Below are 25,367 nucleotides of genomic sequence, written 5' to 3'. Positions count from 1 at the left end.
CCGCGCGGCGGGTCGGTTGGGATTTGAAAAGACGAGGAGGCGGTGGGAGGTGTGAAGGATAGTGAAAGAGGGTGAAATGGATGACACGAACAGGAAAACCGAGACCCCCAGCGTATCGTCAAACATAGCAAGGAAGAGTACGCAAAGACACTCGGTTCGGGTGAAGCCTCAAACCACCGAGCGGTCGAAGTTCTACGAGGACCTGGTGGAGGAGATGCGCAGGAAGATGTGGTGAGACTGTACACACGCGTAGTCTCAGGGCCAGACCCGAGCACTGGCATCACTAATGTTAGCAAAAAATAGCCGGTCCCACTTTCAGTAAGAAACATCAAATTTAGATGATAATCTGCTGATAATAAACTTTTAATAATTTCTCTTTGCCTTGGAAAACATCCTCCAATTGATCCCTCGCAGTATATTGTATGTTTATGTGCACATAATGAAAAAAACCATTAATGGCTAATTGAGAAATTCTTTACAATTATTATTTGTCATTTTGATTCCAGAAGATCATGAAAACTTGTGGGAAAGAAAGATCTGACGTCAATTGCATTTTTGGAAGAGATAATTTTCTTGTCTCTGTTCAATCCTAGTGTTAAATTATCTTCAGACAATTTCTATTTAAAGTTACTTGTGTAGTCAGCCTCCTCCACTTTTTCTGAGTTTACATCCTAACAGTTTTCTCTGAAAGTAAAGAAAATCGCTATTAATGTTTAATATATGATCTTGAGTCTCTATGATATCTCATTATTAGTAATTGGGAATAGTTTCCCTATTTCTAACCTCTTGTCATCTTAAACTTCTAGATTACTTTTCCTGATTCAAAGGGAACAGCCCAAACTTGCTTAACTAAAGGTTAACATCCTTAATGAGAAGGTGGGAGTGGAGGATGCTATCACATATTTGCTGCACAAATCACTCTCTCACCTAGATGGGGTCAGTTGTGCTGTGAGGATTACATTCCTTGACTTCTCTAGTGCCTTTAACACCATCCAGCCCAAGATCTTAAGGCACAAACTAACGGAGATGGGAGTAGACTCTCACATGGTGGATTGGATAGTGGACTACTTGACAGATAGACCTCAGTATGTGCGGTTGGGAGACTGTAGGTCTGACACGGTGGTCAGCAGCACAGGGGCGCCGCAGGGAACCGTACTCTCTCCGGTCCTGTTCACCCTGTACACATCAGACTTCCAATATAACTCAGAGTCCTGCCATGTGCAGAAGTTCGCTGATGACACGGCCATAGTGGGGTGTGTCAGGAATGGACAGGAGGAGGAGTATAGGAAACTGATACAGGACTTTGTGATATGGTGCGACTCAAACTACCTGCGTCTCAATATCACCAAGACCAAGGAGATGGTGGTGGACTTTAGGAGATCTAGGCCTCATATGGAGCCAGTGGTCATTAATGGAGAATGTGTGGAGCAGGTTAAGACCTACATGTATCTGGGAGTACAGTTAGATGAGAAGCTAGACTGGACTGCCAACACAGATGCCTTGTGCAGGAAGGCACAGAGTCGACTGTACTTCCTTAGAAGGTTGGCGTCATTCAATGTCTGTAGTGAGATGCTGAAGATGTTCTATAGGTCAGTTGTGGAGAGCGCCCTCTTCTTTGTGGTGGCGTGTTGGGGAGGAAGCATTAAGAAGAGGGACGCCTCACGTCTTAATAAGCTGGTAAGGAAGGCGGGCTCTGTCGTGGGCAAAGTACTGGAGAGTTTAACATCGGTAGCTGAGCGAAGGGCGCTGAGTAGGCTACGGTCAATTATGGAAAACTCTGAACATCCTCTACATAGCACCATCCAGAGACAGAGAAGCAGTTTCAGCGACAGGTTACTATCGATGCAATGCTCCTCAGACAGGATGAAGAGGTCAATACTCCCCAATGCCATTAGGCTTTACAATTCAACCGCCAGGACTTAAGAACTTTTAAAAGCTATTATAAATGCTTTTTGAGATATTGATTTAGATGCATATCATATTGTATGTAATTAGTTTTGCTACAACAAGTGTATGGGACATTGGAAAAAAAGTTGAATTTCCCCATGGGGATGAATAAAGTATCTATCTATCTATCTATCTAATTACAACTTGAAAGCCAGTGTGGTCTTTCTAAAATGTTATTTTGTTGAAACAGTTCTGTATTTAATCTGGAGTATTGGGTGTTTATTAAAACATAGGAACATAGAAAACCTACGCACAATACTGGCTCTTCGGCCCACAAAGCTGTGCTGAACATGTCCTTACCTTAGAAATTACAGACTTCCCCATAGTCCTCTATTTTTCCAAGTTCCATGTACCAATTCAAAAGTCTCTTAAAAGACCTGTTGCCGGCAGCCCATTCTATGCACTCACAACTCACTGAGTAAAAAACTTACCCATGACATATCTGTACCTACTCCTCAGCACTTTAAACCTGTGTCCTCTTGAGGCAACCATTTCAGCCCTAGAACCATAGAACATTACAGCCCAGTACAGGCCCTTCAGCCCTCCATGTTGTGCCGACCCATAAAATCCTTTTAAAAAGTACTAAACCCACACTACCCCATAACCCTCTATTTTTCTTTCATCCATGTGCCTGTCCAAGAGGCTCTTAAATACCCCTAATGTTTTAGCCTTCACCACCATCCCTGGCAAGTCATTCCAGGCACTCTCAACCCTCTGTGTGGAAAAAAAAACTTACCCCTGATGTCTCCCCTAAACTTCCCTCCCTTAATTTTGTACATATGCCCTCTGGTGTTTGCTATTGGTGCCCTGGGAAACAGGTACTGACTATCCACCCTATCTATGCCTCTCATAATCTTGTAGACCTCTATCAAGTCCCCTCTCATTCTTCTATGCTCCAAAGAGAAAAGTCCCAGCTCTGCTAACCTTGTTCTCCAAACCAGGCAACATCCTAGTAAATCTCCTCTGCACCCTCTCCATGGCTTCCACATCCTTCCTATAATGAGGTGACCAGAATTGAACACAATACTGTAAGTGCGGTCTCACCAGAGATTTGTAGAGTTGCAACATGATCTCTCTACTCTTGAACTCAATCCCCCTGTTAATGAAGCCTAGCATCCCGTAGGCCTTCTTAACTACCCTATCAACCTGCGCAGTGACCTTGAGGGATGTCTGGTTTTGAACCCCAAGGTCCCTTTATTCATCCACACTCTTAAGTAACTGACCATTAATCCTGTACTCAGTCTTCTGGTTTGTCCTTCCAAAATGCATCACCTCACACTTATCCAGATTGTGCCGAACTCTGCAGCCTGTCTATATCCTCTTGTAACCTTCGACAAACTGCAGCTCCATCTACAACTCCTCCAATCTTCGTGTCATCTGCAAACTTACTCACCCATGTCACGAATCCTGTGACAAGTTGAAAGGACCAGCAGAAATGGAACACATCTGGAGTCTGGTTTACTATAAATTAAGACTATATTTATTACTACTACGAATTAATACCATTAAAACCAGATAATACGATACAGGTTATAAACTATTTTGTGTATATACATCTCCGTAAATGTGTGTGTGGATACAAAGATATTAGTCCCAGAGGTAGATATCAGTCTTGCGGTGTCAGGTAAGTTTAAGCAGTTCAGTTCACTTTGTGTTGCGTCGAGGTGAATTGATGGAGTTAATTGAGTTGATATTTAAGTTGGCAGCTTTAGTTCTTGCTTTTGAAGTCTTTAGAGTCACTTCTTGTGAACCCCACACAGACACAGATGGACAGAGCCCCTTCTAGGGAATGGTCTACTAACCCATGGCACGGGTTCACCACCAGCAGACCCCCACAGGCAAGCTCTTACCTGCACTGGTAATCAGGGGTTGAAATTAATCGGTCCATGGCTTCCACTCTCTGTGGTCTTAAACTCCACCAGAGGTTTCTCGGGTAGCTTCCGTAATTCTCCCGTGTTGTGTCTCCTCTGCCGTTATCAGACCAAAAGCCTCAACTTTTTTATATTCCATTCAAAATTCCAGCCATCCGTTAGCTCAACCGCTCTGAGCTGTTACCTTGGTGACTTCCCAGCTCGTGCCTCAGCTCGCGCTGTACTCTCTCTCTCAAGGTCACAATTAAAGGTGTTATCAAAACCAAGTCAGAGTCCTCTCTCTCTCTCTCTCTCTCTTTTAATCGCCTCCTTGTTCATTAGACTGCTGAATTTTCTAGCAGTTTCTCACCTGCGTGACACCCATCCTTCTGCCTCTACACCCAGGTCATTTATAAAAATCACAAATAGCAGGGGTCCCAGGACAGATCCCTGTGGCACTCCACTAGTCACCGACCTCCAGGCAGAATACTTTCCTTCCACAACTACCCTCTGCTTTCTTCCTTTAAGCCAACTTTTTATCCAAACAGCCAAGGTTCCACTTATCCCATGCCTCATGAGTCTCTCGTGAGGGACCTTGTCAAATGCCTTGCTAAAGTCCATGTAGACCACATCCAGTGTCCTCCCCTCATCAATTTCTTTTGTTACCTCTTCAAAAAAACTCAATCAGGCTTGTGAGGCATGATCTTCCCTTCACAAAGCCACGTTGACTATCCATGAGTAGACTGTATTTCTCCAAATGCTTGTAGATCCTATCCTTAAGAATCCTTTCCAGTAGTTTGCAGACCACCGACACAAGACTCACTGGTCTATAGTTCCCGGGTTTCTCCCCATTACCTTTTTTAAACAAGGAACTACATTTGCCATTCTCCAGTCCTCCGGCACTTCCCCTGTAGCCAAAGAGGATTCAAAGATCATAGCTAATGCTCCAGCGATCTCTTCTCTCAATTCCCACAACAACCTGGGGTGTATCATATCCGGCCCTGGGGATTTATCAATCTTGATGTTTTTAAGAAGATCCAGCACTTCTTCTGTAATCTTCACATTGTCCAGCACACAGGCCTGCTTTATTTCGACCTCACCCTGATCAAGATCCTTTTCACTTGCGAATACTGAAGCAGTGTATTCATTTAGGACCTCCCCAACCTCCTCCGCCTCCAGGCACATGTTGCCCTCTTTATCTTTTAGCAGTCCCACCTTCGTTCTTGACATTCTCCTGTTCTTCACATACGCATAGAACGCCTTGGGGTTCTCCTTAATCCTACATGCCAAGGCCTTCTCATGCCCCCTTCGAATTCTCCTAAGTCCTTTCTTTAGCTCCTTTCTGGCTACCCTTTATTTTTCATGAGCCCCTCCTACTTCCTGCTTCTTATATCTAACATATGCTTCCTTTTTCCTCTTGACGAGTTGCCTCATATGTTTTTTCAGCCACGGTTCCCTTTTCCTACCATTTTTTCCTTGCCTCAGTGGGACAAACCTATCCTGAACCCAGCTCAAGTGGTCCCTAAACTTCTCCCAAATTACTTCTGTGCTTTCTCCTTTGAACATCTGTTTCCAATTTACTCTCACTAGTTCCTGCCTCATCCCTTCAAAGTTAGCCCTTCCCCAGTTAAGCACTTTACCATTTCGTCTGATTTTATCCCTTTCCATAGCTATGCTGAAGCAAAGGGAGTTGTGGTCACTCTCACCAAAGTGCTCCCCCACCAAGAGGACTGTCACCTGACAAGGTTCATTACCCAGAACTAGATCCAGTTTAGCCTCTCCTCTTGTTGGTCAGTCCACATACTGTGTCAGGAATCTTTCTTGAACACACCTGACAAATTCATCCCCATCTTTCCCCCTTGCACTCAGGAGGTGCCAGTCAATATGAGGGAAGTTGAAATCACCCATAACTACTACCCTGTATTTCCTGCACCATTCTAAAATCTGCCTACTTATCTGCTCCTCGGTGTCCCGAGGGCTATTTGGGGGCCTATAGACTACTCCCAGCACAGTGATTGATCCCTTTCTATTTCTGACTTACACCCAGACCGACTAAGTGGACACTCCCTCTACAGCGTCCTCCCTTTCTAGAGCCGTGATACTATCCCTGACCAGCAATGCCACTCTTTCCCCACCCCCCTTTTCTACCTCCCATCCTATTCCTTTTAAAACACCTGAAGCCCGGGACCTGCATCATCCAATCTTGCCCTTTCTCCAACCAAGTTTCAGTAATGGCCACAACATCATAGTTCCACGTACTAATCCATGCTCCGTTCATCCTCCTTGTACCTAATACTCCTAGCATTGAAATAGACACATTTCAACCCCTTCAACTGGCTACAGTTATGTTCTGTCCCCTGCCTGTCCTTCCTCATTAACTCAGGGCCTGGGAAAAAGCCTCTGACTATCCACACGATCGATGCCTCTCATTATCTTATACACCTCTATCAGGTCACCTCTGGTCCTCCGTTGCTCCAAGGAGAAAAGGTCGAGTTCACTCAACCTGTTTTCATAAGGAATCCTCCCCAATCCAGACAATATCCTTGTAAATCTTTTTTGCATCCTTTCTATGGCTTCCATATCCTTCCTGTAGTGAGGCAACCAGGAATGAGCACAGTACTCCAAGTGGGGTCTGACCAGGGTTCTATATAGCTGCAACATTACCTCTCAGCTCCTAAATTCAATTCCACGATTAATGAAGGCCAAATCACTGAATGTTTTCTTAACCACAGAGTCAACCTGCACAGCAGCTTTGAGTATCCTATGGACTCGGACCCCCAGATCCCTCTGCTGCTCGACACTGCCAAGAGTCTTGCCATTAATACTATATTCTGCCATCATATTTGACCTACCAAAATGAACCACTTCACACTTATCTGGGTTGAACTCCATCTGCCACTTCTCAGCCCAGTTAGCCATTTATCCAGAGGGTGGTGAATCTATGGAATTTGTTGCCATGGGCAGTAGTGGAGGCCAAGTCAATGGGTGTATTTAAGGCAGAGATTGATAGGTATCTGAGTAGTCAGGGCATCAAAGGTTATGGTGAGAAGGTGGGGAAATGGGACTAAAGGGGAGATTGGATCAGCTCATGATGAAATGGTGGAGCAGACTTGATGGGCCGAATGGCCGACTTCTGCTCTTTTGTCTTATGGTCAGTTTTGCATCCTATCTATGTCCCACTGTAACCTCTGACAGCCCTCCACACTATCCACAACACCCCCAACCTTTGGGTCATCAGTAATCTTACTAACCCATCCCTCCACTTTCTCATCCAGGTTATTTATAAAAATCACAAAGAGTAAGGGTCCCAGAACAGATCCCTGAGCCACACCACTGGTCACCAACCTCCATGCAGAATATGACCCGTCTACAACCACTCTGTCTTCTGTGGGCAAGCCAGTTCTGGATCCACAAAGCAATGTCCCCTTGGATCCCATGCCTCCTTACTTTCTCAATAAGCCTTGCATGGGGTACCTTATCAAATGCCTTGCTAAAATCCATATACACTATATCTACTGCCCTTCCTTCATCAATGTGTTTAGTCACATCCTCAAAAAATTCAATCAGGCTTGTAAGGCATGACCGGCCCTTGACAAAGCCATGCTGACTATTCCTAATCGTATTGTACCTCTCCAAATGTTTATAAATCCTGCCTCTCTGGATCTTCTCCATCAACTTACCAACCACTGAGGTAAGACTCACTGGTCTATAATTTCCTGGGCTATCTCTACTCCCTTTCTTGAATAAAGGAACAACATCCACAACCCTCCAATCCTCCGGAACCTCTCCCGTCTCCATTGATAATTCAAAGATCATTGCCAGAGGCTCAGCAATCTCCTCCCTCGCCTCCCACAATAGCCTGGGGCACATCTCATCTGGTCCCAGCGACTTACCCAACTTGATGCTTTCCAAAAGCTCTAGCACGTCCTCTTTCTTAACATCTACATGCTCAAGCTTTTCAGTCTGCTGCAAGTCAGCACTACAATCACCAAGATCCTTTTCCATAGTGAATACTGAAGTAAAGTATTTGTTAAGTACCTCTGCTATTTCTTCCCATTCCATACACACTTTCCCACTGTCACACTTGATAGGTCCTATTATTTCACGTCTTATCCTCTTGCTCTTCATATACTTGTCGAATGCCTTGGGGTTTTCCTTAATCCTGCCCGCCAAGTCCTTCTCATGACCCCTTCTGGGTCTCCTAATTTCCTTTTTAAGCTCCTTTCTGTTAGCCTTATATTCTTCTAGATCTCTAACATTACCTAGCTCTCTCAACCTTTTGTAAGCTTTTCTTCTTGACTAGATTTATTACAGCCTTTGTGCTCCACAGTTCCTGTACCATACCATAACTTCCCTGTCTCATTGGAACATACCTATGTAGAATGCCACACATATGTAGAATATCCCCTGAATATTTGCCACATTTCTTCCGTACTTTTCCCTGGAACATCTTTCCCAATTTAAGCTTCCAACTTCCTGCCTGATAGTCTCATAATTCCCCTTACTCCAATTAAGTGCTTTTCTAACTTGTCTGTTCCTATCTCTCTCCAATGCTATTGTAAAGGAGATAGAATTATGATCACTATCTCTAAAATGCTCTCCCACTGAGAGATCTGTCACCTGACCAGGTTCATTTCCCAATACTAAATCAAGTATAGTCTCTCCTCTTGTAGGCTTATCTACATATTGTGTCAAGAAACCTTCCTGAACACACCTAGCAAACTCCACCCCATCTAAACCCCTTGCTGTTGGAGATGCCACTCGATATTTGGGAAATTAAAATCTCCCATCACGACAACTCTATTATTACACCTTTCCAGGATCTGTTTCCCTATTTGCTCCTCAATATCCCTGTTACTATTGCCTTGCCTTGCACCCTTAACTCCTGGTGGAGTTGTCGGGGAGCTGTCGTGACAAGCTTTGCACCAGTCTTTTCTATCTGTTGCGGTTGTGTGCTAGAGCCTGGGTCACCACAGATATTTTCCCTGTCCATTCTTTAATGTTGTCCGTCCATCTTTTCCTCTGTCTGCCTCTTCTTCTTTTCCCCTCCACAGTTCCTTGTAGAACAGTCTTTGCAAGGCCACTGGATCTTGTTACGTGGCTGTACCATCTCAGCTTTCTTTTCTTCACCGTTGTGAGAAGGTCTTCATGAGGGCCAATGTGATGCTGGGTGCTCTTGCGGACCTGCTCATTTGGGATGTGGTCCAAGTAGGTGATGCCCAAGGTGTTGCGATGGCATCTCATTTCCAATGCCTGTATCTTCGTCTGTAACCCTGCTGTGAGGGTCCATGTCTCGCATGCATACAGGAAGATGGAGAATACCAATGCACGCAGGAGTCTGATCTTGTACTTCATGGTGATGTTGCTGTCCCTCCATATTGTCTTGAGTTTGGATAGTGCAGTCGTTGTCTGTGCGGTTCTTACCAGGACTTCTGGTCTTGATCTTTCATCACTGATGATTGCCCCCACGTATTTGAACTGCTGCACTGTCTCAATTTTCTGACCATGGACTGAGATGTCTGTTGTGATGGCACTGTTGGCATTTGCCATGAGCTTGGTTTTCTCGGCACTTAATTCCATTCCAAACTTTGTGGAGGTTCTGTCAAGATGGCTGACCAGGTTGGCCAGTTCGTCCTCTTTTCCTGCAAGTCCATCAATGTCGTCAGCAAATCTTAGGTTTGTGATGTTTCTCCCTCCGATGCTGACTGTGCCCACATGATCTTCAAGGGCATCACTCATAATCTGTTCCAGTAAGACGTTGAAGAGAGTGGGAGAGAGGATGCAGCCCTGATAGACTCCTACAGAGGTATGGAACCACTCCCCGATGGTGCCCTGAGCGAGTATTGCACTGGTTACCTTGGTGTAAAGCTGATGGATTGCGTGAATCGGCTTTGCCCCATGTTGAATTTCTCCATGGTGGCCCATAAGGCAACATGCCAGACTCTGTCAAATGCCTTCTTGAAGTCTATGAAGACGTGGTAGAACTCTCTCTGGTGCTGAAGGTGTTTCTCACAGAGGGTATGGTGGTTGAAAATTTGCTCAGTGGTCTTCTGCCCTTACGGAAGCCTGTTTGTTCCTCGGCAATGATGTCTTCTGCCTGAGGTCTCAGTCTGTTCAAGATGATTCTGAGCATGACCTTGCTTACATGGCTGATCAAACTAATGGTATGGTAATTCTGGCAAAGTTAGAGATTGCCTTTCTTGGGAAGCACAATGATCAGCGATTGAGTCCAAGGTGTTGGCCATTCACCTATCTGCCAGATCTTATTGCAGATGATGGTAAGCATGTCTATCGTAGCCTCTCCTCCATGCTTCCACAGTTCAGCAGGGATGTTGTTAACTGCTGACTTCCTGCACTTCAGTGATCGTATTGTGGCTTCAACTTCTTCACTCATTATTGGATAGTCATCCTCATTGGAAGATTCCTGTACTTTCAGCACGCTTGGATCCTCTTTGCTCTGGTAGTTGTACAGTTCTGAACAGTACTTTGTCCACCTTTCCATGTTTCCTTTTCTTCTGTGAGACTTTTGCCATTTTTGTCTTGGATGGTGTTCACTTTGGCTTGTTTTGCTTTGGTAAGTACTTTCACCAGTTGGAATGCCTTCTTTGTGTTGTTGGAGAAGCTGTCTTCAATGTCCACACATTGGCTATCTATCTTTGCTTCCTTAATTTCCCTCCTGATTTCCTTATTGATTTTCCTGTATTCTGTTCTTCCCTCTGCTGTGTTTTTATCTTTCGTTAATTTCCTCCTTGTGTCACACATGTCGAGTATCTTGTTAGTGACCCATGGTTTAGACTTGTGGTGGCTGTTCCCTAGAATCTTGCTTGCTGTTTCCGTCATCACTGTGTTAAAATTATTTGTGGTTGTCTTCAGGTCTTCATCAAGGAGGAGTATTGGTGCAAATGTCCCCCCACCCCCCATTGCTGCCTGAAATTCTTCAGAGATGACAGGGTCTTTCAAGGTCGAATCTCAGCTGTTTTTTGACTTGTTGATTCTCCTCAAGCACACTCTGATAGTCATCATGACAAGGTCATGGTCACTGCCCACGTCAGCTCCTGGGAATGTTCTGGTCTTCGGTCTGTTGGCACTGGATTTGTGCAGCCTTTGCACCAGGATGTAGTTAATCTGGTGATGTTGACCATTGGGGGCATGCCAGGTCCATCTTCGGGATGCTTTGTGCTCATCAAGTGTGTTCGACAGCACCATGTTGTTATAACTCGCAAATTCCAGCAGGCATAGTCCCGTCATTGGAGGTGTCATTGCATGAAGGGCTGATGAGATCCCCCCCAATCATCTTGTGCGTCTCTACCCACCTTGGCATTCCAGTCACCCTGAATGATTAAAATATCTTTTTTGTCCACCTTGTCAATGACATCTTGTAGCTTCTTATAGAATTCTTCAATGTGTCCATCGTCGTAGTCTGTTGTTGGGGCGTAGACTTGTGCCACTGTGATGTTGAATGGCCTTGCTTGCAGGCGGATGGTCATGAGCCTGCTCGACACTGGTTGACAACCTAGGACAGTGTTCTTGATGGATTTGTTGACTAGGAACCCTACGCCATTTTCATGTCTGTTCTCTTCTCTGCTATAATTGAGTACATGTCTTTCCTCGGTATGCAGTTCTCCAGTGTTCTTCCATCTGGCTTCACAGAGCCCAAGGAGGTGCAAGTTGTATCTTTCCATCTCATGCATGAGTTCCTTGAGTTTCCCTGCTTGGTTCAGCGTTTTTACATTCCAGGTGGCGATTGTGAAGTTCTCTCTGCCACAGATCTTCTGTATTGAAACACCAGTAGCACATTTATTGTGTCCGCCCTGGTGTGAGATGGATAGTGTGGTCATTGGTGACCCTGGCTGCGACCGATCCAGTGTGAAGTTGCTTTTTGGTGTGCTTATCATGCGGCGTGTCTTGGACATCTGAAACCTAGCGAGGCCCATCCCTCTCCAGGTTTGACCACAGCCAATTTACTATTGAGCAGCCCATAAAAACACCCAGTAAAGTTATTGACCCCTTCCTGCTCCTAACCTTCACCCACAGAGACTCTGTAGACAATCCCTCCATGACATCCAGCTGTGACACTATCTCTGATCAACAGCGTCACACCCCCACCTCTTTTGCCTCCCTCCCTGTCCCTTCTGAAACATCTAAGACCCGGTACCTGAAGTAACCATTTCTGTCCCTGAGCCATCCAAGTCTCTGTAATGGCCACCACATCAAAGCACCAAGTACTGATCCACGCTCTAAGCTCATCCGCTTTGTTCACAATACTGTGTTAAAATACACATGTCAGACCATCCGTCTGAGCGCATCCCTTCTCTATCACCTGCCTATCCTCCCTCACACACTTGTCTCCAAGCTTTGTCTATTTGTGAGCCAACTGCCTCTTCTCCAGTCTCTTCAGTTTGGTTCCCACCCCCAACAATTCTAGTTTAAACTCTCCCCAGTAGACTTAGCAAACCTCCCCACCAGGATATTGGTCCCCCTGGGATTCAAGTGTAACCTGTCCTTTTTGTACAGGTCACACCTGTCCCAAAAGAGGTCCCAATGATCCAGAGATCTGAATCCCTGCCCCCTGCTCCAATCCCTCAGCCACACATTTATCCTCCACCTCATTCTGTTCCTGTACTCACTGTCTCGTGGCACAGGCAGTAATCCCGAGATTACTACCTTTGAGGTCTTGCTTCTTAACTTCCTTCCTAACTCCCAGTTCTCTTTTTTCAGGACCTCTTCCCTTTTCCTACCTATGTCATTGGTACCAATATGTACCACGACCTCTGGCTGTTCTCCCTCCCACTGCAGGATATCTTGTACGTGATCTGAAACATCCTGGACCCTGGCACTTGGGTGGCAAACTACCATCTGAGTTTCTTTGCTGCGTCCACAGAATTGCCTGTCTGACCCCCTAACTATAGAGTCCCCTATCACTACTGCCTTCCTCTTCCTTTCCCTATCCTTCTAAGCCACAGGGCCGGACTCTTTGCCAGACACATGGCCACTGTTGCTTCCCCCAGGTAGGCTGTGCCCCCCCCCAACAGTACTCAAACAGGAGTACTTATTGTTAAGGGGTACAGCCACAGGGGTACTCTCAAGTACCTGACTCTTCCCCTTCCCTGTCCTGACTTGTCTGACTCCCGTGGCCCTGGTGTGACCACCTGCCTTTCTGTCACCTCCTCGCTCTCCCTGACCAGATAAAGGTCATCGAGCTGCATCTCCAGTTCTCTAACGCGGTCCCTTAGGAGCTGCAGCTCGACACCCCGGGTGCAGGTACAGCTGTCCGGGAGGCCAGGGCGACTCCTGGACCTCCCACATCTGACACCAAGCACAGAAAACCGGCCTCACTCATATACTACTTCCTTTCTGCAATTAACACAGGTAAACCTACCTTGCCTCGTTACCACCTAAGTCCATTGAGCCAAAGCCCTACCACTCTGCTACCTCTCACTATGCTGCCCGCTGGATATGGCGTTAAATTATTTTTGGCATCAGTAACCTGGGTGACTCTGCAGCCCAAATCCCAAACTGGAGCTTGAGGCTTGAAGGTGTGAGAAAGTAGATTTTAGAACTCATCAAGCTCCTCTGCTCTGTCTGCCACAACAGCTAGGGTCTCCTGGTAGTCAGCTATTTCAATTCAACTTCCCATTCTCACAGTGACATGTCCGTTCATGGCCCCCTCCATTATCATGAGGAGGCCATACTCAGATTCAAGGAGCAGCTCCTCATATTTTGCCTGGGTCATCTCCGATGATCTCACCTGGACTGTAGACACCAGCTTTGTGTTTTTTTTTAAAAAAAGGCGCAACAGCATCTCTTCCACCTCTGGAAAAAGTTGGCATGGGCCCCCAAATCCTTAAGACCTTCTACAGGAGTACCACTGAGAGTATCCTGACTGGCTGTATCACCGCCTGGTACGGGCACTACAGAGAGTGGTATGGACATCTGTGGATGTGAACTTCCCTCCATTGAGGACATTTATAGCAGTAGGTGCAGAAAAAAGGCCTTCGGGGATACCAGTCACCCCAACCATAAACTATTTCAGCTGCTTCCATCTGGCAAACAGTACCGCAACATTAAAGCCAGAACCAACAGGTTACGGGATAGCTTCTTTCTACAAGCCATTAGACTTCTAAGTTCTCATGTCTGTACATTGGGACGGAGTCATAACGCAAAGATTTTTACTCCCCCACGTTGTGGGATGGATGTAGGATTTAAATAAATTCTATATTCTAAACCTGATGGCATGAACATTGATTTCTCTAAATTCTGATAACCTTTCGCTTCTGGGAGGGGGAAGTTGTCTCTTGTTTTTTCCAAATTAGGTCTCCTTTTCCTTGATTTCCAAACCATTGCAAATAGTTTATCTCTATCTCTATTTGAGCTTGCTGGTTGGTAATCACAATTAAATACCAGTAAATTAGTATAGATAGTAAGAATTCTTATAAGATCAGTTCAAGTAAATTGGATTTGTGTGTTTTTTCTCACATTGCAGTTGCCACAGAGCACGGGAATCTCTGTTTAGTTCCTCCAGTGGATTTGTTAACTACCGTGGAATTTTGAATTGGGCTGTGGTTGTGCTGGTAGGTACTTTGCTGAGGTTTTTCTGAGAAAACAAAAGAGAGAATTATGTATGAAATTTTGGAAGAACTCAACAGGCCAGGCAGCATTTATGGGGAAAAAAAAGTGCAGTCGATGTTTTGGGCCGAGACCTTTCAGCAGGACTGAGTCCTGTCGAAGAGTCTTAGCCCAAAATGTTGACTGTACTTTTTTTCCATAGATACTGCCTGGCCTGCTGAGTTCCTCCAGCATATTGTGTGTGTTGCTCGGATTTCCAGCATCTGCAGATTCTCTCTTGTGAGAATTATACCACATTGTGTGAATTTACAATGTACTATTTCAATTTATCCGAATGGATATACATCGGATTCTGCTTAATTGGGACAAATTGGGACCAGTACATTTTGACCCAATTAAGCAGCTGCCCTAATTAGCCAAAGTTTCATGAAAATAGTTAAAAAGATGTAAAACTACCATTTAAATGAGTAACAATTTATGTTTTTAAATGAAATTCAGGATGAGTTGGAATACTACCAACGCTACTACAATACTATAAAATTGTATTAGTTTCTAAGTTATCAGTGGAGGACTTCAACCAGTGTATGCTGCTATGTTCTTTTGATTGACCGTAAATGAATAAAATAAGCACAGACACCTAATACAGATAAAGGACTGCCTTCATACAATGCTTTCAAATGTTGCATCCTCCAAGTCTTCGTTTTCTTTGTAGCGTTCAGGATGATTGTTAATACCTTCAAATTCTACATGGTTCTGAACTTGCTGAAGTAGTGAACTTATCTTGTTTTAACTTCCGGCAGTTTCTGGCAACTCCGAGCCTGAATGTTTGAAACTGCAGTGAGCAAGAGTTCTGAATTGTCTTTTTGTTTATTTCTTGCCAACTATCAGTGACAAAAATCACTGCTTTTTGAACACAAACACGTGCAACTGACACTATTTTAAAAACTGTTTGCTCTTAGCATGATGTGTCTAATGGTCAATAGACAATAGACAATAGGTGCAGAAGTAGACCATTCGGCCCTTCGAGCCTGCACTGCCATTTTGAGATCATGGCTGGTCAATTACTATCAATACCCGGTTCCTGCTTTGTCCCCATATCCCTTGATTTCCCTATCCGTAAGATACCTATCTAGCTCCTTCTTGAAAGCATCCAGAGAATTGGCCTCCACTGCCTTCCGAGGCAGTGCATTCCAGACCCCCACAACTCTCTGGGAGAAGAAATTTTTCCTTAACTCTGTCCTAAATGACCTACCCCTTATTCTCAAACCATGCCCTCTGGTACTGGACTCTCCCAGCATCTGGAACATATTTCCTGCCTCTAACTTGTCCAATCCCTTAATAATCTTATATGTTTCAATCAGATCCTCTCTCAATCTCCTTAATTCCAGCGTGTACAAGCCCAGTCTCTCTAACCTCTCTGCGTAAGACAGTCCGGACATCCCAGGAATTAACCTCGTGAATCTACGCTGCACTTCCTCTGTAGCTAGGATGTCCTTCCTTAACACTGGAGACCAAAACTGTACACAATACTCCAGGTGTGGTCTCACCAGGGCTCTGTACAAATGCAAGAGTCACACAAGTGCATGCAACTGATGCTGATTAGAAACTGCTCAGCAAGTTTCCTGTCCCAATTAGGCAGCATAGTGTCCCAAATAAACTAAGGGAACCCTGACTATTTTCTCAATTAGTCTTTGTTCTTTAAGAGTTGTCCCAAATAAGCGGCTGCCCCAATTAACTGATAGTGCAATAATGAAATTCCACTGTAGTTACAAATGTAATATCTAGGTCTTTTTTTAATCCTCTTTCATGTTACGGACCTTGGCTCTACCTTCATGTGACAACTTTGTTTTGTTCAATGTCTCTGAATTAGAGTTCCTGAAGTTTCAAATTTTTATGTCACATACATAAGGTCAAATGAGAAAGAAGCATGAGTAAGCTATTTGAGAATTGCATATTATTTGCTACACTATAAATAAGGAATTTGTCATCTCATCTCTATCCTGAATAGCCAATTCTTTATTGTAAGATCATGACCTCTGACCAAATTGGAGAACTAATATCCTAGATTTTGTAGTGTTTATACAAGACTAGTAGGAGTATGGCAGATGGAACAGTTAAAGCAAGCATGTTGAGTAAACAGGACAGGCAGGGGTTAGACAGGAAGTGATTAAGGTCTTATGGACAATACTCAATTTATTTTATTGTCTGACAGGTAAGGCAGAGTAACTCAGGGTATAGATTGGTGCATGGGACATATAGCCACAACAAAAATATAGTTGAGGGATGGGCTGGACTAGTAGCCCACTGCTCTCCATTGCACATGTTACAGGCTTAAGAGAAGTAGGGGAGTTGTACTTTTGATTAGGAAGAACATCATGGCAGTACCTAATTGTTGGGGGAATCAGCTGGTGAGATATTTTTGGAACTTGGGAAAAAATATGGTAATCACTTTGCTGATTTATATTATAGGCTCACTAATGGTCCTTCAGAGTTAGAAGAATAAATATAGAAACATGGAAAACCTACAGGCCCTTTGGCCCACAATACTGTACTGAACATGCACTTACTTTAGAAATTACCAAGGGTTACCCAGAGCCCTCTATTTTTCAGTTTGGTTCCCACCCTCCGGTGATTCTAGTTTAAACTCTCCCCAATAGCTTTAGCAAACCTCCCTGCCATTATATCGGTTCCCCTTGGATTCAAGTGCAACCCGTCCTTTTTGTACAGGTCACTCCTGCCCAAAAGAGGCCCCAGTGATCCAGAAATTGAGTCCCTGTCCTCAGCTGCAAACCCTCAGCCATGCATTTATCCTCCACCTCACTCTATTCCTATACTCACTGTCGCGTGGCACAGGCAGCAGTCCCGGGATTAATACCCTTGAGGTCCTGCTTCTCAACTTCTTTCCTAACTCCCTGTAGTCTGTTTTCAGGACCTCCTACCTTTTCCTACCTATGTCATTGGTACCAATATGTACCACGACCTCTGGCTGTTCACTTTCCCACTTCAGGATATCGTGGACACAATCAGAAACATCCCAGACCCAGACACCTGGGAGGCAAACTACCATCCGCATTTCTTTCCTGTGTTCACAAAATCGCCTGTCTGACCCCCTAACTATAGAGTCCCCTACTGCTGCCATCCTCTTCCTTTCCCTACCCTTCTGAGCCACAGCACAAGACTCTGTGCCAGAGGCCAGTCATTGTTGCTTCCCCCAGTTAGGTCATGCCCCCCAACAGGGCTCAAACAGGAGTACTCGTTGTTAACATAGAACATAGAAGAGTACAGCACAGTATAGGCCCTTCGGCCCACAATATTGTGCTGACCCTTAAACCCTGCCTCCCATATATCCCGTCCACCTTAAATTCCTCCATATACCTGTCCAGTAGTCTCTTAAATTTCACTAGTGTATCTGCCTCCACCACTGACTCAGGCAGTGCATTCCACGCACCAACCACTCTCTGAGTAAAAAACCTTCCTCTAATATTCCCCTTTTAAAAAAAAAAATATTTTTTATTAGTTTTTCAAAACATTTTACAAAATTAAAAACCCCAAATCCCAATGAGGAGCATTAATACAGTGCAAGATTAAGCATACAATAACAATATGCTACAAAGGAAGAGAATTTAACAAAAAAAGCACCTAAATTAAAGATAAGTGAGCTTAGCGTCCTCCCCAAGCCCCACAACACAAGAAAAAAACAACAACTCCAGACCAACCACCGCACAGTATAAAGAGTATAAGTCCGGACAGTCAAACTCCCAGACTGTGAATACACTTAGCAACAGAGGATAATAATGCCTACTACCAGAAAAAAAAGGGAGCTGAAAGCAAGGGACCGAAAAGAAAAAAAAACAACAAAAAAAAACCCTAGTCAAGAGGAAGGTTATGAAAGTACTCGATAAAAGGTCCCCAGACCTTATGGATCTTTAGATCCGAATTAAGAACCGATTGAATAGCTAAGGCAGATTTAGTAGGTAATCTGGTAACAGAGGACGATCGGTCCAGTTTAGGATCCAACCAACAGTTGAAATCACCACCCAATATAAGAGAGTATGAGTTTAAGTCTGGTAGTGAGGAAAAAAACCGTTCAAAAAAGTTAACATCATCAAAGTTGGGGGCATACAGGTTTGCTAGTGCAACTTTAGTGTTATATAGTTTACCAGAAACAATAATAAAACGGCCATTTGTATCAGATATTTTATTATGGAGTTCAAAAGGAATATTTGAATGAATAAGAATGGAAACTCCCCTAGCTTTAGCGGCAAAGGATGAATGAAAATGCTGACCCGCCCACTTTGACAGAAGCCGGGAGTTATCAAAACAACGAATATGAGTTTCTTGAAGGAAAGCAATGTTAGCTTTGAGTTGTTTGATATGTGAGAATACCTTCCTCCTTTTAACAGGGTGGTTCAGTCCCTTTACATTCCAGCTCACGAATTTAAGTGCACTAGCCATTATCAATTACTAATGCATAAAAGGCAGCAGGCATATAAAAAGTCAAGCAGTACAATAGCAGTCTGGGAGCAGAGATGTAAACATAGATTCGTAAGGTCAAAATATAAAAACATGTCCTAAGCAATAAAGAGATGTTGGAACTGGAAAACCTACCCCACCCGCACAACCCAAAACTAGACGGCTACCAAAACAAGTAGCTAGCTCTACCAAAAAAATTAACCCAAATACAACTTCCAGATCTGTGTCATTAACAACATTTCCGTATAAATATTATAGCAAATAATAACTAGTTTATGCACTAGAAAACATAACTACAGATTAGAACACCTTCTGCAGAAATATACAACTTAATACAGAGAAAATTGGAAGAAAACCGAAACTAACCTACCCGCAAAACATTATAGAAGAATAAAGTAAGAGAAAGGGAAAAAAAAAGGTAAGAAGGAAAAAGAAAAAAAAAGAGGAAGGGGAAAGTTATAAATTCAAGACGAGTGTTTATCAACCATTTACAGAGAAGGGAGAAAAAATTCAGAGATTAGAAAGAAGGAATGAAGAAAAGAAAAAGATAAAATAAATATTTAAAACAAAGGAAAAATAAATCAGCAGTTGAACTGTGAACCGACAAACAGGGAGGCCTTCACTAAAGACTTCGAACCTCCAAAACAAGTTAGAATTAGTTGCAGAACTCTGTAGGTAAAGTTATACAAGAATAAAAATAGATTACACACACACCAAATCCCGGGAGAGATTGTCAACGGCCCTTAAAGTTTCAATGAATAATGTCCGAGTGATTCAAGTGAATTCCGAGTCCAGAGAAAGTAATTTTACTACGAGGAGTACTTATCCACCATTTTATGAGGTCCGATCAGATTCCGAAGATGGCTGGATAGCCGGAAGACTTGCCACAAACGCTTCAGCTTCCTTCGCTGATTTGAACCACTTATATTTCCCGGTATTAAGCTTGATTCGTAGATCAGCAGGGTTACGAAGGGAAGGTTTGAAACCATGATCAAAAAGCACTTTCATTGCGCCTTTAAACTCAGCGTGCATCTTTAAGGTCTGGGGTGCAAAATCTTCCACAAAGCGAATGGTTGTATCCTTGAAGGGAAGTGACCCCCTGCGACGCGCCTCTACGATCAGACTGTGTTTTACCTGGTATTGATGGAAACACAAGATTACTGGTCGCGGGCGGGAGCCCAGAATTCCGGGGGGAACGTAAACTCTGTGTGCCCGTTCGAGCTCGGGCGGCTTCGGAAGCAAATCTTTCCCGAATAACTCACAGAGAAACTCGGCGAAAAACTTCACGGTTGATCCCTTTTCAGTCGCCTCTGGTAATCCCAGAATTCTGATGTTACAGCGTCTGCTACGATTTTCGAGATCCACCATTTTGGAAAGAAGTTTGTTAGATTTTTCCTCTAAGCTGGAACAGAGAGTCTCCAAGTATCGAACACGACTTTCTAAATCTTCAGAAGTCGAATCGATGCGAGATAAGTGTTCAGCATGTTTGTCCACTTTATCGTTGATCCGATCCAGTTTGTCTTCTAACTGTTTGACAGCGGTTTTAAATTCCTTTAAGATTTCGTCTCGGAGCTTTCCAAGCGCCACCATAGTCTCGTCCGATGGGGTCATAGCTTCTTTTCTCCCGGATTTAGAACTCTTGCTAGACATTGTAAGTTAGATATATTCACAGGCAAGTAAGAGATACTGAAATAATTCCTAACTAAGGTTTAAAAAATGGAGACATTTAGTGCAAAGGTAGCGACAGTATCGGAACAAAAGTTCAGAGCAGCTAAACAATCGCCATCTTACCGGAAGTCTAATATCCCCCTTGAACTTCCCACCCCTTACCTTAAAGCCATGTCCTCTTGTATTGAGCAGTGGTGCCCTGGGGAAGAGGCACTGGCTGTCCACTCTATCTATTCCTCTTAATATCTTGTATACTTCTAGCATGTCTCCTCTCATCCTCCTTCTCTCCAGAGAGTAAAGCCCTAGCTCCCTTAATCTCTGATCATAATCCATACTCTCTATTGATTTGGATTTCGACTTGGAGCAAACATGTTAGAAAGACATCCATCTCCATCCACTCTTTATTTGCCTTTGAAACAGCAGTATCTTTTCACAAAGTTTTCTCACTACAAACACTGAAGAAAACTTCAGCTTGGGTGATTTTGGAGGTGGTGTTTAATTTCCTGCCTAGCTTTGTACACAGTGCTTTCTAAGAGCAGCGGTAGAAGAAGCATTAGATTTTTAGGATACTTATTTTTGATGCAGTGAAGTAGTAATTCAACTGTTTGAATTTTTCTGAAAAGATTTTATTAATTTGTAGATATTAAGTGTAATATTCCAGAATAATTCACTTGTATAAAAGTGATATTAGATATCACTATCACATCATCAAGTAAGGAGTAACTATTCACAATCGGGTGTAAACCGTGGAATATTTAACACTGAAAGAATACAAGATTAATTTTATTTCATATTAATTGGGACAACCATTTTGTAAGCCTACTGTCAACATTGCCTTACTGTATATAGTATTAGAAGTTTGTAGAAAATTTACTATAAAGTCATTTTAATAAGTAAATCTGTTTATTTATGTTAATTACCTTAATTTTTCCCACAGATTTTGACACATACACATATGGTATATGAAAATTTGATCACGTATGTATTGCACCTGCAGTTATAATAGTACTGAGGTAAAATTTGTAACTATTAATTTTAACATTTGAACAGTAATTTTCTAATAATTTGTATTTTTAATTTTAATGAGACTATGGAAGCCTTTGTTGATGTGGTCTGTATATGTATGTATATATAATAGCATTTTTCTCCCAGTTTATCTTGATGAACGTTGTTTAGTTTGTAGATTCAGCTGTGATATTAATGACAACTAAAGTATCTATACAGGTATGGAATCCTTGTGGATCCAGTTCAGATTATTGCATTTGCTTTGAGTGACCCCAGCACTTGGCCAGGTTCATATCTGATTATTGGTGAGTGAGAACATTTGGACTAAAATTAAAATTTGTTTTAATTTGTACTTGAATGTGTTAAATACTTTTGCATTTTAAATAGACCTTACATTTATTTGAAAATAGTATTAATGATATTTTAAAACTTGCAGCATTTTGGCAAAAGATAAACAAAATTAAGGTCTTATTCAGCAAACAGAACCATTGAACCATAGAACATTACAGCACAGAAACAGGCCTCTTGGCCCTTCTTGGCTGTGCCGAACCACTTTTCTGCCTAGTCCCACTGACCTGCACCTGGACCATATCCCTCCATACACCTCTCATCCATGTACCTGTCCAAGTGTTTCTTAAATGTTAAAAGTGAGCCCGCATTTACCACTTCATCTAACAGCTCATACCACATTCCCACCACTTTCTGTGTGAAGAAGCCCCCCCCCCAATATTCCCTTTAAATTTTTCCCCCTTCACCCTTAACCCATGTCCTCTGGTTTTTTTCTCCCCTAACCTCAGTGGAAAAAGCCTGCGTGCATTCACTCTATCTATACCCATCATAATTTTATATACCTCTATCAAATCTCCCCTCATTCTTCTACGCTCCAGGGAATAAAGTCCTAACCTATTCAACCTTTCTCTGTAACTCAGTTTCTCAAGTCCCAGCAACATCTTTGTAAACCTTCTCTGCACTCTTTCAACCTTATTGATATCCTTCCTATAATTCGGAGACCAAAACTGCACACAATACTCCAAATTCGGCCTCACCAATGCCTTATATAACCTCACTATAGCATTCCAACTCTTATACTCAGTACCTTGATTTATAGAGGCCAATGTACCAAAAGCTCTCGTTACGACCCTATCTACCTGTGATGCCACTTTTAGGGAATATTGTATCTGTATTCCCAGATCCCTCTGTTCTACTGCACTCCTCAGTGCCCTACCATTTACCTTGTATGTTCTACCTTGGTTTTTCCTTCCAAAGTGCAGTATCTCACACTTGTCTGTATTAAACTCCATCTGCCATTTTTCAGCCCATTTTTCCAGCTGGTCCAAATCCCTCTGCAAGCTTTGAAAATCTTCTTCACTGTCCACTACACCTCCAATCTTTGTATCATCAGCAAATTTGCTGATCCAATTTACCGCATTATCATCCAGATCACTGATATAGATGACAAATAACAGTAGACCCAGCACTGATCCCTGTGACACATCACTAGTCACAGGCCTCCACTCAGAGAAGCAAATCTCCACTACCACTCTCTGACTTCTCCCATTGAGCCAATGTCTAATCCAATTTACTATCTCACCATGTATACCTAGCGACTGAATCCTCCTAACTAACTTCCCATGCGGATCCTTGTCAAAGACCTTACTGAGGTCCATGTAGATTATATCCACTGCCTTCCCTTCATCCACTTTCCTTGTAACCTCCTTGAAAAACTCTAGAAGATTTGTTAAACATGACCTACCACAAACATGTGTTGTCTTAACCAGGAAATCAGAAATTATTTCCTGAAAAAGATTGTCTGTATTACTGATTGCAACATGATTACCCATTCTCCAGTTTGTAACCCACATTTGCGTATCGATACTGTGAGGTTTGTAATTACATTATACCAATGAAGCCCCTGAAGAAGAATAAAGTGACACTCATTTCAATAAAGTTGATGTGTTTCCAGGAGCTACTTTGAATCGTTTTATCACCTGTGGATCCAATGACTAAGAAGCCTAAATCAGTATCTGTACACAGGCTTTCATATTTTAAATTATCTTAGTCAAGTGAAATAATTTTGATTACTTAACAGGTGGCACATCTTTTGGGCTTTGATGTCCTGGTGCTAAGGAGATTTGGTTTCAGGTTCTTGTATCCAGTATTGAAGAACTGGTATTGTAGTTCAGTGAAAAGATATTTTCTGTTGCAGCTAAGTTATTTTTCCCTCTGTTTCAGCAGTCAAGACCAAGATTATTTCATAAAACTCAAATGGAATACAGTGTTTGGTTGTAGGCACCTTCTCTCAGGAAAGATGTATTTACCATAGAAAGGAATCAATGTAAACTCACCAGAATTGATCTAAACATAGTTGCATTGTAAAAATAGGCTTCAAAACCCAGGATTTATTTATTTAGAGATGCAATGCAGAATAGGTCCTTCGAGCCACACTACCCTGCAACCCCTGACAAGCCCGTATTAACCCTAATCTAATCATGGGGCAATTTACAACAACTAATAAAAATTTGAGAATGATTTATTCAAGATAAATGTATTAAGACTGTTATAAAGAGACAATTCCTCACGGAAGTAGAGAAGACTAAAAATTCTAAGCAAGACACAGAAATGAATGGAAATTTATGTGTTGGCAAGATGTAAATTGTAGTGTTTCCTTGCATGTGTATTGGGATATCATTCTTTTTACCCAAGTTAATTGAGCTTAATCGTTGAAAGAACAATGTTAACAGTTGATGGTAGAAATAAGGGGCATTTCTATTAAGAAAAATTCAAGGAAGTGCTGAACATCTTGAATTGCTTACAGGAAGGGGGAAATGGATTTGTGAGAGGGAGGAATGCAAGTGATTAAAATTCACTGCATTATTTTGGTTTTCTGTTAGATGTTATCTTTGCATTTATTTGAAGTAACAGAACAGACTGTTTTAATCCGTGTAATACAATTAATAGACTTTGAGAAGGTAATTACTGGAGTACTGTGAAGTGCGGAAGGCATAATGTACATAATGTAAATTTTTTTTGTGTGCCATACTCTGCCAGAACCTCAACAAGTACTTATTTTTTCAAGTGGCTGTCTTGGAGAAACGATTCTGTGAGTGGTCCCCCACGTCCTTCTCACAGCGCAGTGTTTGTTGTTTTTTTTACGAGGCTGAGTTATGAGCTCAACACTGAACCCAGCATGGATGGAAAGTGTGTTCGAACTCGGGAACCTTTGCTCTGGAGTCTGGCACTGATGTCACTGCGCTACCAGCTGGACAAAGATAAATACTGCAGACAAAATTGATATCAAGTTGCAACTTAATGAATAGCTATCATTTTGCTCTTTGAAGCAAAGGGCTACAGGAATATTTGAAGGATATGTTCAACACTTTGAAAGAATAAATCAATGAATTGACGATGTGTCTCTTGGATTTTATTGTATATTCAAGCATATTACATAACAAATGAACTAACAGGATAACAATATAAAATAAAATGGAAAAGATTTTAAAAAAGATTTTTTTAGTAAAGCATTTGTATAGTGGAAGATTAAATATTCAGTTTCTGAATTTATTAACATTGTTAAATGTTAGTGTGAATAGTAGTTTCATTAATATAAATCTGGAATCAAAATCATCAATGTGAGCATTTTTCTCTCTTTACAGTGTCGAATATATTTATCCTCATTGCTCTTCATATTGAAAGATCTTTGTCAGCTGTAAGTGCATCACCACTACTAAATTTCAACTTTATAAAGATATTTTTTGGGAATGGTAAGCTGTGTTGAAAATTTAAAAAAGTATAGATGCTGGAAATCTGAAAATGAAAAAATATCAGAAAATTAGATAGGTATCTAATTAGTCAGGGTAT

General features: G+C 42.5%; 1 protein-coding gene across 1 annotated transcript; it reads left to right on the top strand.

The window, feature by feature from the left end:
* LOC140740460 (diacylglycerol O-acyltransferase 1-like) lies at positions 1-24,888 on the top strand. Its single transcript, XM_073069627.1, has 5 exons — positions 1-231; positions 14,281-14,368; positions 21,442-21,482; positions 21,729-21,814; positions 24,666-24,888. The coding sequence occupies exons 1-5, from the start codon at positions 77-79 to the stop codon at positions 24,668-24,670; spliced, it is 375 nt and encodes a 124-aa protein (XP_072925728.1). The 5' UTR covers positions 1-76; the 3' UTR covers positions 24,671-24,888.
* Positions 24,889-25,367: the final 479 nt, after the last annotated feature.

The sequence above is a fragment of the Hemitrygon akajei genome, chromosome 17, assembly GCF_048418815.1.
Source record: "Hemitrygon akajei chromosome 17, sHemAka1.3, whole genome shotgun sequence".
In the NCBI taxonomy this organism is placed as follows: Eukaryota; Metazoa; Chordata; class Chondrichthyes; order Myliobatiformes; family Dasyatidae; genus Hemitrygon; species Hemitrygon akajei.
This window is presented reverse-complemented; position numbering and strand designations above follow the sequence as displayed.

Bases quoted from the DNA above. Each gene is read 5' to 3' on its own strand.
- LOC140740460 (XM_073069627.1), top strand. From the start codon at position 77: ATGGATGACACGAACAGGAAAACCGAGACCCCCAGCGTATCGTCAAAC. The intron at 232-14,280 runs GTGAGACTGTAC...CTCACATTGCAG, and splicing joins GAGATGCGCAGGAAGATGTG to TTGCCACAGAGCACGGGAAT. The intron at 21,483-21,728 runs GTATGTATTGCA...GTATCTATACAG, and splicing joins GTATATGAAAATTTGATCAC to GTATGGAATCCTTGTGGATC.